Genomic DNA, 16544 nt, shown 5'->3' with positions numbered 1-16544 from the left:
CTGCACTGGCAGGAGATGGCAGTAAGAAAGTGAAGGCATGTGAGGCCCCATGCCATCAGTTTGGTTAACTGTTCTGTCAGCAAGATCATTCTGAGCAGGGTTTGTTTATAGGATGGCTTCTGTACCAGGGTTTGATTTATATTTGGGTGCTCTCTTGCCTTGACATGTGTGACTGAACAAGTAGTGGGAAGCAATTGAAGAATTGCTAAAGGAGTTCCAACTATTTATAACAGCAGTGACCTAAAAATACACTTCAGTGGCTGATTAAACATGGGAACATTAGTTAGAAGTATTTTTTATCCATATGGAAGCATAAAAGGGTGGACCGTAATTATTATTTTTATAATCATTATGGATTATCTGATATGCTTCGAAAGGTTTTAGCTGTGGGTAGGTGTGAAAAGATTAAAATTATGCACAACACATAAAACACAAGTAGGCTGTTTCTTAAAGCTGCTTAGGTATGTTATCATCAAGTTAAATTGAATCTAAATAATATGGTTTTATTTGAAATTTATTTTTTGAAAAGGTCTGCATAAAATAAAACACAGGTGTCTCATGCAAACAAATGTGTCAGGTTTTTATTAGAATAAGGGATTTCTCATGGTAGCAATGTTTTCAAAGCCCGTAAATTAGTTCAAAACAAGCATCTATTTTATTTTTTTCAGTGTTCTACCCTCATTTTTTTTCCTCTTTATCTTCTGTTACAGTGGAACATATCACTCCAGAGATGAAAGCACAGATAGTGGACTTAGCATGAGCAGTTACAGTGTACCCAGAACCCCAGATGACTTCCTGAACAGTGTTGATGAGATGGATACAGGTCTGGTTTGTGTACATTTTTAACGCATGTTTTCCAAATACACTTGTATCTATTTGCAATGAAAACAAGCAATTCTGAAAAGCTCTGACACTTTCTGCATTATTTTCTACCTTTCCCTATTTCCCCAGTTTCTCTGATAGAAACATTTGATTTATGAAAAAATTACATTTGTTAATTCTACTCCAAAACTATATTTGACTCAGTATTGTCTTTTTCCTTCAAATGTAAAAATTAAATTATGCTAAATGACATCAAAGATCTGTAAGATTTGGGTCAGTAGGTGAAAGTTGGAAACAAAGGCATGTTCTTTGTACATCTGCCTGCAGCCAAGTTATCTTTGGGGTTTGTGATGGATTTCTATGAGTCACACTGTTGTATGATGCAAGAGGTACATGATTAACCAGTTGTCCTGATAAATTGTATGTTTGGTACTTACAGTATACTTAATACCCATCTTTGTGTTATAACTAGGTGACAGTATCAGCCAAAGTAACATACCATCCCATCAGAACCGTTTCCCAGACTACCTTGAAGCCATTCCAGGGACAAATGTGGACCTTGGGACACTGGAAGGAGATGGAATGAATATAGAAGGAGAAGAACTGATGCCAAGTCTGCAAGAGGCTTTGAGCTCTGACATCCTTAATGACATGGAATCTGTCTTGGCAGCCACCAAGCTAGATAAAGAGAGTTTTCTTACTTGGTTATAGGGGCCTCAGGGAGACTGAATTCTAAATCTGTGAAGGATCTAAGGAGATTAGGACATCTGTATCTGAAGTTCAGAACAAGCCAGTGTGGTGCACTTTGGCTTGTGTTCAGAAAAAGTAAATGAACAAATACTCAACAAGTTTGTTTGGGTTTGCTCTTCCTTGTCCATCGCTGCTGTTATATATTGCTGACTTTTTTTCACAGTTGACTCTGAAGAACAGACATCTTCTTGATCTTTTTCTATTGCTGTTGCAACTACTGTTGGAGGGGGGTGGGGAGGGATGATGAGCCTATTTTGGATGACGAATGCCATTCCTTTTGTCCTAGTGTGCGCTTGCGTATCATTTTATCTAAGTACTCAGATTTGAGAGTTAATTTCTGCATGTCACTGCTTGTAGTTTGCTCAGCTAGTTGTCTCCTGCTGCCTGTGGCAAGTGGTAAAACATGACATACTGGGGTGACAAGCCAAAAATGATGTATCTGGTCAAAAGAAGTCAATACTGATTTGGAGATACGACGTAAAGGAGGGCTGAAGACTGTTTGGCATTAAGTGTTCCTACTAGTAGCTCTTGCATTAGCCACAAAGTGCTCTTGTTTGTATTTTATGTTATAGTAAATCATGAGTCATTTTACATAGAAACATATATGAACTTTGATTGTTGCCACATACTCTAGCCTAATTTCCATTTTTCAAAATTACTTTGATTATTTTTGTTAGTTGGTTTAACTGTAGCTGTAGGATGGGAAGTAATTATAGGTGTTCTGGGTTTTTTTTTTAAATAGTGAAATCTAAGGGTTTTTTTCTGATTTCACACAGTCTTATTTAAATCTAAATTGTCTGCTTTTTTTATACTTAAACCATGCCTATTGTAGCCTGATAAGCTAGTGAGTACATAAACCAGTATGTTTTGCCTGTAACTTTTTTATTTTTTAAAGGCTAGCTTTGAATGTAATCATTAGATTTCATGACCAGTGGCTTATTTTTCATGTGTATTTGCGAGACTTTGAATTAGAATCTGATTACAGCAATGTAAAAGAGTCCTTTGTCATGTATACAAATTTTAAATGCATCTTAAAGTAGCAGAACCATTTTAAAATTACATCTAATCTCTCTTCTGGTTTTCAGTTTTGATCTCTAAGTGAGAACAGATTTTAAAATCCTTAATGGGAAAAAAAAATTTATTAAAAGTTTCTCTTAAGTCAACACACATAAAAATTCTTAACTATTAGTATCACTGTATGTTGCAATGAAAAGGCTAGAACACCAAAAAACTTCTCAATAAAAACTTCTAAGTGTAATAGTTACCAAGTTCTGTTTGGTGAAAAATAAGCCCTGGACACTATATGTAGAAGAATGTAAAGATATGTGTTAGATGGTGACATGAGCAGGTAATGAAGTGTATATTAGTAGTAGAGCTTAGCATGGGGTAGAGGTGATATGAATCATTTTTATTTTAACAGGAGAAGATGTATCACTAAGTTGTCTGCAGGAGTTGACACAAGTTTCCAAAGAGTATTTTTAAATGAACAAAATGAGCGTGAATCAAACTTTCAATATAAGCTATGAATTTTTGTGGGGCTTTTGGGGTTTTTTCCTAATGAAAAATAGTGTCACCAGTTAACACCTCTATAATTAAGGGCCTGTCACCATTTTCAACAGTGAGCCTTTATTTTCAAGGGTGTATAACATGACTGTAAAGATACTGTAAGCATGAAACTTAGTTTTGAAAAAAACCTCTCAGTTAGCAGGGACTTCGCCTGAGGAGAGATTTTTTGGGGTTTACTGTTTTGCATTTTTTTCAAGACATTGATTATTTTTTAAGCTAGGAACAAATCAGCAAAACAACAAAAACCCCCCCATCATATTACTGTTACCATTTGGATTTCTTTTATGCTTCAGAAATAATTCTGGTTTAGGATGATGTAAAGAATGAAAACTCTTTTAACCAAATCCTGTTTTAAAAACTGAAGCAGCAGAGGCAGAGATTTGAAATTTGCCACTATAAATGTACATTTACTACTTTACATAAATGTTTTAGTGTTTGAAAAACACAAAATTTTATGGTTTGTTATGGGATACAGGCAAATTTTAAAATAATAATTTTTAAAACACATTCACAATGATATATATTCTGCTACACCAATAATTCAGTGATTAATAGGCCACTTATATTGTGCAATGACACAGTAGCTCCTAAAGCAGTGTTATTGTGTCCAAGATAGGGATTTTAGTAGCATTTTTGTAATTTCATTATTAATTCCTCTTTCTCCCTCCCTTCAGGAAAAGAAAAAGACACTAAGTTTTCCTAACTTGAACAATCTCACATAAAACCACAACAGCAAGGAAATTCAGAGTAGATTCTGTTTCAGTTGTCTTCCACAGTTGTATCCAGATATCATAGCACAAAGAGAATCACAGAATAAACTGAGTTGGAAGGGACCCATCAGGATCATCAATTCCAACTCCTGGCTCTGCACAGGAAACCCCAAGCTTCACACCATGTCCCTGAGAGCATTGTCCAGACACTTGAGCTCTGTCAGGCTGATGCTGTGAGCACTTCCCAGGGGAGCCTCTTCCAGTGCCCAAACACCCTCTGGGTGAAGAAACTTTTCCAGATATCCAGCCTAAACCTCCCATGACTCATCGTCAGGCCATTCCCTTAGGTCCTGTCACTTGTCTTAATAGTGAAGAGATCTTACCTGTCCCTCCTCTTCCTCTCATGAGGAAGCTGTAGACTGCAATGAGGTCTCCCCTTGTCTCCTCCAAGGTGAACAGACCAAGTGACCTCAGCCATGAGGAGTGGCTTACCCTCAAGGCCCTTCCCCACCTTCATTGCCCTCCTTTGGACACTCTCCAGTGGTTGAATATCCTTCTCATATGGTGGCACCCAGAGCTGCCCCAGCACTGGAGGTGAGGCTGCCCCAGAGCAGAGCAGAGCAGGACAATCCCCTCCCTTGCCCAGCTGGCCATGCTGTGCCTGATGCCCCCAGGACAGGGCTGGCCCTTCTGGCTGCCAGGGCACTGCTGGCTCGCGTTCAGCTTGCCACAGACCAGGACTCCCAGATCCCTCTCTGCAGCACTGCTCTGCAGCATCTCATTCCCCAGTCCATGCACACAACCAGATATGATGCACTGAGTGCAAGCTCCTGACAATGCTGTACCTCGCTACAACAGAAATGAGTACAGAACAAATTCTCTTTCCTTGCTTTTGTGTGTTTGTCACAGCTTTAATATTTGAATGTTTTATTCTCATTGTAGAAACACTAAATGGCTTATACTGTATTTGGGTAGCATATCTTAGGGTAGATACTGACAAACTGGGAATCCTTGAACAGCTCTAACATTAATTATGTTTTGTGATACTTATTTTAATTAAAACATTTCCGTTCTCTCTCTTACTAGGAAACATACCATAGAGATGCTGTACTGTTGGCAATCAATATTAATTCGGATTTTTTTTTTAATTCTGCAAATGCATTGTTTGATGAAGTGGTTAAAATTGTTTGAAATGCAGAAATGTTTTGGGTAGTATTTTATACTGATGTATATATTGAAACAGAAATCATTGTAATAATTGTAATAGCTGTTAGTTTTAAATACACTATATGCAGACAGATGGGGCTGTACAGAGCTGTACTGTTAACACCCGGGTAGGGCTACTGCTTGGGAACAGGTTGCAGTGTCAGTGAACCATATGGATCAAATATTGTACCATTCAGTGTTGGCGTTCACCAATGCAAAAGGAGAAGAGACAATTTCAACAAGATTAACACTACATGGTAAATTAGTACTACAGTGACCTTTTCACTTACAAGCATGTTTTTTATACAAATTAGCAGGTGTGCTTGTATAAAATAATTTGTGTTCTGTATCATGGAAAAAGTACTCTCCACATTTAGAATCACAGAATCATGTTGTATGTTAGAGAATTATGTCCAAAATTATATATATTACTTAACAATGTTATTTTTAGATATGAGCATGACTGTAAGCTAGGTACTTAAGTACATTCTGTTACATTATTTTTCTTTATGTAATACTTTTTCAGTTGTTTTATTTGGTATAAATATATACTTTGTGCTTAAACATCTTTGTTCATTTTTAACATTCAATAGTATGTAAAGATATGATTTCCTTCAGTAAGATAGATGCATTGAATTGTTGGAATGCCTATTGTAGTGCGTCTGTTCTTGTCCCCCTTGTCATTGCTTTTGTAGTTGTAAACTCCAGTTCTGCAAATATGGTGTGCAAGCTCACCTGAGAGGCAAATGAGTTCCACTGGCTTCAGTAAAGGCTTAACATTAAATTGTACATGTCTGTGTGCTTGCAGGAATGAAGAGACAGTGACTCTGGTGAGCATCATGCAGCTTGTGTAAAACAATACTTTAATTGCAAATGGCACTATAGTGAGACCTGGTAACAGAACATCTGGGTATCTATTAGAAGAAAGCATCCACTTTTTGCAGATAATGCTTGCCATGTTCGGATGGCAGATACATTTTTGGCTAACTCTTAAGTTTATGCATTAATTTGTGGCAGACTATCAATAAAGACACACTATTTTCATTTCCAAGTTCTGACTTATGAATTGTGAAATATGTAATGACATACCTTGAAAGTGCCTGAAGATTTTAGTTTAAAATGTCTTGACAGGTTTCATTAATTTTGACCTTCTGTATAACAGTCTGAAAGATGGGGTTTTTTTTAATGTAGTGCAATTTGGAAAGGCCAAAGTCATACACTGTTTGCATTTTAGCAGTTCCAGAGTTGTTACTGTTCACTACCAAATGCCCCAACCCTGTGGAATTCAGCAAATTTGTGTGTTTTCTTGGTTAAGGGTACAGCCCTTGATGGATTTATCAGTTTGTCTTGTACTTCTGAGTTCATAGCCAGCTTTAGTCACCCACATCCTTTAAATTTAAATGTAACATCACACCTTCCACCTGGGAGTAGGCAGCCAGTGCCAGGGAATGATAAGGTACCAGTTTTGTTTGCTGATATCGCTCTCATTTATAAGGTGGTGACATATTGCAGTAGTTGAAGTATGAGTGACCTTCTGAGGCAGCCCTAAATAGACTGTATTACTGCAAAACAGGATATTTGGTCCAGGTATTACAGGCTCCCTTTGCAATTCTCTTTGAAATATTTTCAAATAATTTCAATAATTTCAAAAAGTATTCATTTCAGTAAGCCAGAAATAATATACTTCCAAGGAAGCAAGTGCCAGTTATCAGCCAAAGAAAGCATTTTTCATATTGGATCATCAACAGAATAATTATTTGAGATCAGGCTATGATCTGTATAGCACCTCCTGTTTTGGAGGTTCATTCAGAGATAAACTAGGGCCACTGGTTTTATTTATACTATCAGTATCTGGAGTTTATATGTTCCTCCTGAAGAGTAAAGTGTGCTTCTTGACCTTTGTTGTCACCACTTCTTAATGCTAACGGGTTATCTGCACCCTCTAAACTTAGGTGTCATCAATATAGGAAGATGTCAGTACAGGATGAGAGATCTTGGTTGACATGAAAGGGTGAATCCAACTCTTAACTGGAGAACCAAGTTGTCTTTAGAACAGAGGGTAGAGCTTTTTACCAACTACCATGTCCAGTACTGAATGCCTTTTAAATAAGACAGCCAATGTGTTCCTCTCTAGGCACCAAGGGAGCATGTTGAGTGAGAAACATATAAATACTGGCACATCTGACAAAGCTGCCTAACAGATTTTGTGGAAAACTCATGGTTTTTACTTTTCTGGACATACTCCTCTGTCTGTAATGCAGAGGCTGTAATAGTGAATGCTGTAGATCTAGGCTGTCACACACTGGTTTTATTTTCTCTATGTGGGAATGCAGTTGGTCACTCATGATAGAATTTTCTATATTAAATAGGCTTGGCTTAGAATATGGGAGGCAAAGTAGTTGTATGGAATTTTCCTGTCTATTAGCAAGTGTGACTGTGGGGGAGGAGGTTGTTTTGTTTTGGTTTGTTTTTTAAGGGGAAGGGTCGGGAGCAGCCCTGCAGCAACAATGCCCTGCAACAGCAAACTAGAGCTCCATATAAATGCTACATTCAATCTCACCTGAAATGCTCTTTCTCCTCCCCTCATATATGTCCATTCTGAGCTGCTCTAGTGTGTTTTAAATTATTTGTTGTATTTACCATCTGTGAGTTTTGCTTTCCTAACACCTAATGACTGGACTGTAATACTAAGTGCTGTTTGTCCCCAGAGAGCAGAGTTTCTCCATTCTGAAATCCAGCTGCCATCGTGTTTCAAGTCTGTAATATAACATAGAATTACAGTCTGACTCCAAACTTGATGCTGCCCAACTTCTGGTACAGGGTGGTTATGGGCAAGCATGATTTTTTTTGAACTGTGGTGGATTCCTGTTCTTGTTTGAGACTGGAGAAGTTTGGCTGTGTCATTGCTTTGATTTCTGCAGCCAGCTGTCCTAGCAGGAGCAGGGACAACAGTCCTCCTGTTGGAGAACTTCTACCCAGCACTTAACCTGGTGTTAGCCATGATGGGTTTTTTGAAGCTGAGAGAGTAATTCAGTCTTTCTCTCATAGTTTCATTGCAATACAATTGTCTCAGCTCTCCTGACTGGACAAGGGGCCATTTTTAGGCTTTGCCCATTGATGTAACCCTTTCATACTCATCATCTGCTGTTGAAGTGTGACCCAGAGGCCTCTGAGAGGTTCAGCTGCAATCCTGGACTGTCAAAGTTTACAGTCAAAACAAGGTAACTGGTTGTATTTGTGTATGACAAAATCCCAAACCCACAGTGCTAAGAAATGGTGTGACTTAGGTGGTGATACCTCACAGCAAATGGCAACAGCTGGGAGGTACCATCTGGTTCAGCCAGTGAGGTTCAGCCTGAAAGTGGTTATCAATGCCTGCATAGTCCAGGAAATTGCTGGCAAAAGCAAAGCCTGTGGGGCAGCCTGACTCTTGCCATGCAGGTTAGGTTCAAACTAGTTGGGGAGATCGTCAGTGCTACAGAAGGTGGCAACTGCTGGGCTGATTAAAGCCCCCCATCAATGCAGCCTGTACCTGCTACCCCCTTCATCCCTGCCTGCAGGAGCTCTAAAGCACTGGGGTTTAGATTTGTGTTTGACAGTGTGTAAAACTGCGACTTCCTTTATTTTTCAAATGTTTGTATTTCACTTAAAACATGACTTTCCTTTTAAAGGTCCTTGTTCCTGCGAACAGCCTTTCAGGATCTGGTAATCTTTCTGTATAGATTTTTTTAATTAATATGAATGTTATAAGCACCAATAAATCACTGAGAAATAGAAATTTATCTTTGCAGCTCAGTGGCAAGAAAGCTAGAAAATCTGTCACCCAAACAGTAGTATCTGCATCCAAGTTCCTCTCATCCATATACTAGCCATGGTTTGGAAAACAAGCTGGTTTTACATGAAGATCCATCACTTCCCTAAGGCTCAGGTTCCTCACAACTGCCATCTCTGCTGGGGACCCTTGCTATTGCAATATGTGGATTTAATCATCACCTTGAAAAGAAAGTAATGGAGCCTGGTGAGGTTCATGAAAATAGGAAGGAAGCAGACATGTACTGCTGCAGCATGAGGACTGCGTTTCTTAGCTCCTTTTGGAAATGTCTCACTTTGAAGACATCTGGTGGTCTTGGCACTTCACATTTGCTTGCATTTTATTTTCAGTGTCACTAACATCTAACATGACCACATTATTGAAGTGATTGCACTGGTGACATCTGAAACAGGATAAAGATATTTTTTGAAATGTAGTCAGGTATACTCTACCTGGATACACATTGCCCTGGATAAAGACAGTTCCTGCCTTGTAATGGCATATCTGACTTCCTGCTGAGCCTTTGAATAAGGCATTTTAACATTTCCCAGGAAAGTTGTGTGCATGGTTTTACTTGTGTCCTGGGAGCACTGAAATGTTAATGTTTGCAAAATGCTTTGAGGGTTAAGCATTAAGTGCTTCCTCTTAATTCATTCTCAAGCTGTGCTATTCTGGGGCTTCTACTCAGTGACATCACCACATATGAATATAATCTTTGCAATAAGGTATGCATCTGATTCTGCAAGTTTAAACACACAAATGCATTACAGGAAGGTCATATATTCATGCATACCAAGCGATGGTTTTCACTGGCATGTGAACACTCAGTAGGAAGGGTGAACTAACTCCAGTTAGCCCTCCTGTGCTGCACACCAGTTAGCTCCAGTTCCCTTCTGTTTGGTAGAAAATAGTGCAGAGTTAGCACTGACACATTAATGTGCACCAGTTCTTCCTTCCCTGAAAACTTCTGTGCCTAAGTTTTTAATAATTAAGGTTTTAGTTATTTTTTAGATTGAGCTTTCTTGTTGAGCTGCTTCTGGGAAGCCAGAGTGACCCTTTAGTGGAAGTACATTAAATGATCATGGATGTGAGGGGGGAAGTCTTGCATCATTATACGTATATACAGGCACAGAGTATTGTTGCATGCATTTGTGTGTGTGTCTATATATAGATATTCTATATATAAGCACTAATTTCCTGCCTAAACACAACTCAGTTTCTCACGCGCATTATATTTGTTCTAGGCTTCACAAGGAAAAAAAAAAGGTAAAAGTGTCATCCCAGTTACAAAGTCTGCATGGTTGTTGCTTATTTTTAAATATTTAGGGTTTTAGATGTGACATAGAATAATTTCAATCAGAAAACCAGAATGAATAATGAGAGAATATGAACACACGTGTTACTCCATTGTGCTGCCTCTCAAGAACCAGTCTGGAGTAGTCAGCTTTTGGGGATTTGAAGGTACCTTGCACACAACCCCAAACCAAAGAGCTGGGGTAAGAGTAGTAGGGTTGCCAATCTCTGCTCCCTGTGAGAGAGCATGTTTTGCTTTTAAGCTGGGACAGAAGGGAGGTTGGCTGCAGGTCAGATTTGTCTGCACTGATGTCTACTTTCACGTTTAATGCATAGTCCATGCTTTGCACCTTAGTGTGTGTGCATTCTGTCACTGCACAGTCACAAAGAGAGGTGTGTGTGTGGCTATTGAGACACAAACTGGTACCTTATAGAGCAAAGAGTTTCCTCATAGCAAGAATTAACCCCTGTTGGGTGCCTAGTACAATGGAGTGCCATGTTCCACTGATACACAGCGCATACTGTGCTACTTACTCGAGCTGTTCTCTTTAAATAGAGATTAAGATTTTATTATTACTTCCCTATCCCTTAGATCCCATGGCAGTTGCTGGGGTTTGTTTTGCTTTTAAAGATTTAAGATGCCTCCATGGGTGGGCCTAGACTGTTTTAAAATGTATTAACATGAATTTACTCTGCAATTGAGTGTAGCTACTTCTGTTCTCTGACTTTGTTGCTAGGTATGTCTTTGTTAGAGCAGCAGCACTGGAATATAAAATGCCTAGTAGTTGTCCAGGAATTTGAAGCGGACTCAGGATGCTTTTGAAGCCAGAAGTCTGGTAAGTATGGGATTAGGAAAGGCAGGTCTTGCTTGATCAACCTGATCTCCTTTTATGACCAGATAACCTGACCTGTCTGTGGATGAGGGAAAGGCTATGGATATTGTGTGCCTCTACTTCAGTAAAGCCTTTGAACCATTTCCCACAGCATTCTCCTGGAGAAGCTGGCTGCTCATGGCTCAGACAGGTGCACTGCTTGTTGGGTGCTGAAGAAGTGGCTGGATGACCAAGCCCAGAGGGGGCTGGTGACTGGAGTTACATCCAGCTGGGGGCCAGTCACAAGTGGGATTCCCCTGGGCTCAGTACTGGGGTCAGACCCGTTTAATATCTTTATCAATGACCTGGATGAGGTATGGAGAGCCCCCTCAGCACCCAGGGAAGCAGTGGAGGCACCATCCATGGAGCTGTACCAGAAATGGCTGGACATGGCACTCAGTGCCATGTCTAGCTGACAAAGGGGTGCTCACTCAAAGGCTGGACTTTGAGGTCTTTTCCAGCCATAAGGATTCTATGATTATGTGACCCTAAATCTTGAATCATCCCTTTGGACTCCATGCTGTGCTTGTACTGGACCTAGCCTGCTACTGAAACAGGAGATTTTTATATCCCATAATAGTCAAACAGTACTCTTGACTGCTTCTAGAACTGACTCCAGTGGCTAGTATCTTAGGATTTTCTTTTGTTTTTCTTTTTTTTTTTCCTCATTGTGTCATCTGTAGAAATGGATTATATCCTTTCTATGTTATCCAAATACTCCAATCTCAGATGAGATGTTTACATTTTGTGCATTTATATGAACTAATACTTTGCATATATTTGTGAACTGTATTTAGAAATACACAAAATTTGGAGGGGCTTTGAGTGTGCCAGAAGATGAGATCAGTCAATGAAGTGTTTTGAGAAAAAAATGGAGACAAACCAATTGAGACAGATATGCACGTGCGTACTCAGTAGTCAGCTACAGGAATCTTCAATTAGGACCTATTAGCTCAATAGATAAAATTGCTTTTGTGGCTCAGGAGTTCAACACAAAATTGACTTCTCTGTTATTTAACTGACAAATAAATATATATGCTCTCATGGGATGCACACATGCAAATAGAACAGGCACAAGGGAATCCTGCACTGGTTCGTATCAGCAGTTGGAGTGCTGGTCAGACTTTTGGGTACAACACTTGATGAAAGACAGACACTGAACATGGTCCAGAGGTAAGCACTGACCATGAGGAAAATGTGAGAGAGGAAGATTAAAGTAGCTGGGCTGTTTTTCTACAGAAAAGCTGACTAAATGGGCAAAGATGAACTTCAAGTAAAAGGCAAGTGCTACTATGAATCTATTATCCACAGTGTAAAGGGTGAGAATTTACATTGGAGTAAATTAAACTTTAGGTTAGGAAAACCTTCTTTTACTCTTCTGGTGTCTGAGGATGCTGTAGTAGCTCTATTGTGGCAGCATTCAAAGGACAAGTTTGATGAGCATCTCTCAGAAACGGGATGGTGCTGACCTGGACTTGGGGTGGCTGAAAGATGGAGCTGACTCTGAGGTCCACTCCTAAGCACCAAGTCAAAGAACTGGGGCCACTGCTGGAGCTCAAGGACTAGGTTAGAAAATGCAGGTTCCTAGACTTTCAAATCACTGGACCCTTTCCCTACATCAGCTAGTAACCCCTGTCACTCCTGCAATCATACTGAGAGTGTAAAATGCAAAAAAAAAAATTAAATAAAAACTTATTTGCTAAATAAGTTGCTAAAACTTTCCATTTGTCCAGCTTTGATTATTTCTCTGCTTAAGGTGTTGTTTGGTACCTTCTCTTTTCTTCTATTGAAAATATTTGCATGCTTTAAATAAGGTCAACTGCTTTAATAAACTGGACAAAATGTTTCCACTGTGGTAAGGGGTGCTTTATTGCTATCTGTCTTCTAACTAAATGTACTGCATGTGTGCAATTTGTCTGTGAATTAAACCAGCAAGACGAGTTCGAGTGTGGCCAAGATACAATAGATTGAGCACAGCTCCCACTTAGTAGGAGAAAAACCTCCTGCAGAGAAGTAAAATCATCCTGAAAATCATCCAGCCTTTGTGGAAAAGATGTATTTTTGGCTGAAACTCTAGGGGAGAAGTACTGATGAGCTTGAAGCTAAGCCCAGATACCAGTCTTGGCAAAAACAAAAGCATCAAACTGGGTAAGAGGGGAAAAAGTCCAGCCAAAGAAGTGTGTGGTCTTTTCTAATGGAACAGTCTTTTTTGCACGTTCTCTGGTGTAGAGCAGTGTGGTAAAAATGATGGCCTGCAGACTTACACATCATTTGTTTACTGGTATGTATTTCCCTTAAGGGAGTGGCATATTTCCCACCCCCTTCACCTCAAAACTTTCTCTCTACAGCATTTTTTTTTTCTTTTTTTCCCTACTGAGGAAGGTCTTCCTCGTAGCTGACTTTCTGCTGTTTGCACTTCTACCCTTGAATAAATAAGCTTCAGAAGACTTGAAAGAGAACTTTGTGGAATATAAACATGTTTGGGAGCAATTTCAGTAAGTTAAGATGAAATGCTGTGTTTGGCTCAGGGTCATTAAATAATTCACTGTACTTACTGCCAAGCAAGCACTGTTTCATACACTGTTTTCCTGGCTAAATTCCAACCTGGCTAGTGCCCACCTAAATTCCTCCTGTGTGTTTGAATAGAGATGATCATCTTCACTTGCCTCTTTACCACGCTTGTGCCCCATCTGGCCCGTGCAGCCTGCCCTGCCTTCCACAGGTGCCTGCTCACGGGTGGGTAGGTGATAACTCCTATTATGTAAAATACTGCAGGCTCTCTCAGGATGAAAGGTGCTAAATGTATGCAAGTCATTTATTATTTTGCTCAGAGCCTGCGTTGAAGACATGCACAACCTGTTCTGACTTCTCCAGAACAGGTTTTAATGTGCATTAAACCCATTTGCCAGCACTGCTGTGCTGCCTTTTGTTTCTAAATTTACCCTATTGCACAGCTGATTAGGGAGACAGGAAGCAATGTATCTTGAAGCTTTCAGGAGACAGCCCCTCCCTGGAGATGTACTTCAGTGACCTAAATGTACAGCGAACAACATGAGAGAGGTGGGGTTTCAGGCCCGGGCATGCCAACGTAGGTGATACCATCAAAGAGTCTGTCACTTCCTTCAGAAGTTCACTAACTTTTTTTTTTTTCCCCCTCAAATGATTTTATTTCAAAATTCAGGCAAGATAAATAATGTTGCTGTTTCTTGCTGCCCCGCACAGGTGGGATGAGACTTCCGAGAGTTCAGGATCGGCAGCGTCAGCACTGGAAGAGATAAAGCAGTATTCTGGTGAGCTTGAAGTATTGCTGGGAGTGGTTTTGTTCACCTCCCTTATCATTTTGGCAAATGCTTTAAGGAGTATTCTCTCTCCCTTTTCTATTTTTGGAAAGAGGGTTGGGAACACTTTGTTCTCTTCAAGTAGTGTTTGAGTCCAGTTAGCAGAGACCTCCTTAGCACCATACACGTCCAGCTTGCACAAAAGACACCACACCGTCTTTCTGAGGTTATTAACTGCAGCTGATGCCAGCAATCAGGATGCCTGATCTACAAAATGCAGTAATTCTGTTGATTCCCTGATATGGAAAATAAGATATTAATAATACAGCCGTTTTATACAAGCAAGTTCTTCTTGTTTGCTTTGTGTGGAAGGGCCAAGCAAAACCAGTCATTTGAGACTTCTGACTAGTGAAGTAGTCACTGTGAGTGGATGGGCTGGGGTATGACACAGGATCACAAACCAAACCCTGAGCTGTAACAGAGCACAGACTTCTGGCAAACCTCCTCCCCTCACATGTCTGTATTAATGGGTGAAACGGGTACAGGTAATTTACCACTGTGAAAGTAACTTGCTTTATCAAGGCATTTCAATGTTTCTTTCATGTTACAAGCTAACAAGTCTTGAAAGGCATCTACAAAAATATATATATATATGATGAAGAACTGCCCAAATATTTTCTGAAAGTGCAAGTGCCTTCTCTGTGAGCCCAGCTCATCCACAGTGTCATCTAGTTGTACTTAGCAATGCTTACACCTGCCGTGAAACCCTGGGATGCCAGAAAACTGCCGTGGCCAGCCTTTCATCTCTCATTTGTACCAGAGGGCTAATGAACTCTGTGATATTTTAGAAACTGCACAGATTTCGCTATGAAAAGCAAGATCAAAATGCTTGCAAGTCAAATCACATGTGTAGAAGCAAGTTACCACAGGTTATCAAGGACCCTGGAAAATTCTCCCTGGGATGTTTTGAACTGCTTTCACAGTTTGATACAGACCTGTTAATGCCATTCTGTCTGGCCAGGAGAGGGGAAAAGGAAAATGTAGGCAGTCTCAGGACTGACAAAAGTTCTTCAAAGGTGCCAGTAATGATGCAGTCATAGCCAGTGCAACTGACTTAAATGAGAGCACATTTGCCCTTCATCTGTTATTTCCCATGAAGTTTACTAATCCTCTAAAGCTATCTTAAAGTGTTTTTGATGAAAGGTGAATTGCTTGATTCATCCATTCAGTAGGTATGTGGAGTCTACATCATTTACCAAAAAAATCATGATGTCATCTTTGCTGTGTTTTTTTAGTGGAGGGTGAGATAGCCAGGTGTCAGAAATGTATCCCATTCCCAGGGTGTAGTTCAATTATCAAAGCATGTCCACAGTTAAAACTTATGAAATACTGAATTAAGTGAATCATTCCAAAATGTGGACAGATAAAAGCAAACAGAGCCATTAATCCAGCATCCTTTTGGACAGCTGTGTTATGCCATAAATTGCAAGTTAATAATGGGATTGTTGGTTTAGGTCCTATCTTATTTTTCTGTCTGGGGAAAAAAAAATTGGAACACAGCTGACAGGGCAGTAGGAGATGCAGCCCCTAAAAGAGATTTCTCCATTTAGCTGGATTTTTCCCCCTGATTTATAATAGTATTTTTTTTAAATCTACCTTCAAATTGCTCCTTCTTTTTGGCTTTAAATAAAGCAAGGGAATAACTACAGTTGATACCAGCAGAGCCCACTCTCAGCAGACCTTGAGCTGTCCTTGGGCTGTCCCCCAGCCAGTACAGGCCACAGGTTTTCATGTGTCTGAGTGAATCACCCTGATCCTAAACACACAAATCATACTTGTCTGCTGCAACTTTAAATAAGCTTGGGGCTCTGCACAACATAATTAAGAGCTGTGACAGGAAACTCTAAACGTTGCTTCCAGCCTACAGTAAATCACAGATCTGTGTGCAGGACCTTCAACAACAACTGAATCCAGTTTTCCCTAATGAATACTTCCATGATTTTAACCTTCCCTTTACAGGGTAAATTGCACCTTTGCTTTAAAAGATCTGGGAGGAATTGAAAAGTGATCCAGATGCTGCAATGGCCAATCTGGTTTGAACCATCTGTGTTCCTGCCAGGGTGTGTCAGGTATTCCAACAGCCCCTTCTGTGCACTGTGCTCCTCTCAGCACAGATCCCCCCAAACCACAGGGAGCTATACATAAAAGTCTGGGATCTCCAGTGATTCGGTGACTC

General features: G+C 39.9%; 1 protein-coding gene across 4 annotated transcripts in view; it reads left to right on the top strand.

Moving 5' to 3' along the window:
• YAP1 (Yes1 associated transcriptional regulator) overlaps window positions 1-12849 on the top strand; it is a 96029-nt gene extending 83180 nt beyond the window's left edge. For 2 of the 4 annotated variants that reach the window (XM_039718387.1, XM_039718385.1), the window contains 2 exons: window positions 711-823; window positions 1295-12849. In XM_039718387.1, coding sequence (XP_039574321.1) covers window positions 711-823; window positions 1295-1533 — 352 coding nt within the window. In that variant the 3' untranslated portion in view covers window positions 1534-12849. The remainder of the gene's footprint in view (window positions 1-710; window positions 824-1294) is intronic. The other 2 variants (XM_039718388.1, XM_039718386.1) reach the window with 2 other exon arrangements.
• Window positions 12850-16544: the final 3695 nt, after the last annotated feature.

Source organism: Passer montanus, unplaced genomic scaffold, assembly GCF_014805655.1.
Source record: "Passer montanus isolate IOZ18808 unplaced genomic scaffold, ASM1480565v1 scaffold4, whole genome shotgun sequence".
NCBI lineage: Eukaryota > Metazoa > Chordata > Aves > Passeriformes > Passeridae > Passer > Passer montanus.
Note: the sequence above shows the minus strand (reverse complement) of the source record. Positions and strands in the feature narration are given on the sequence as shown.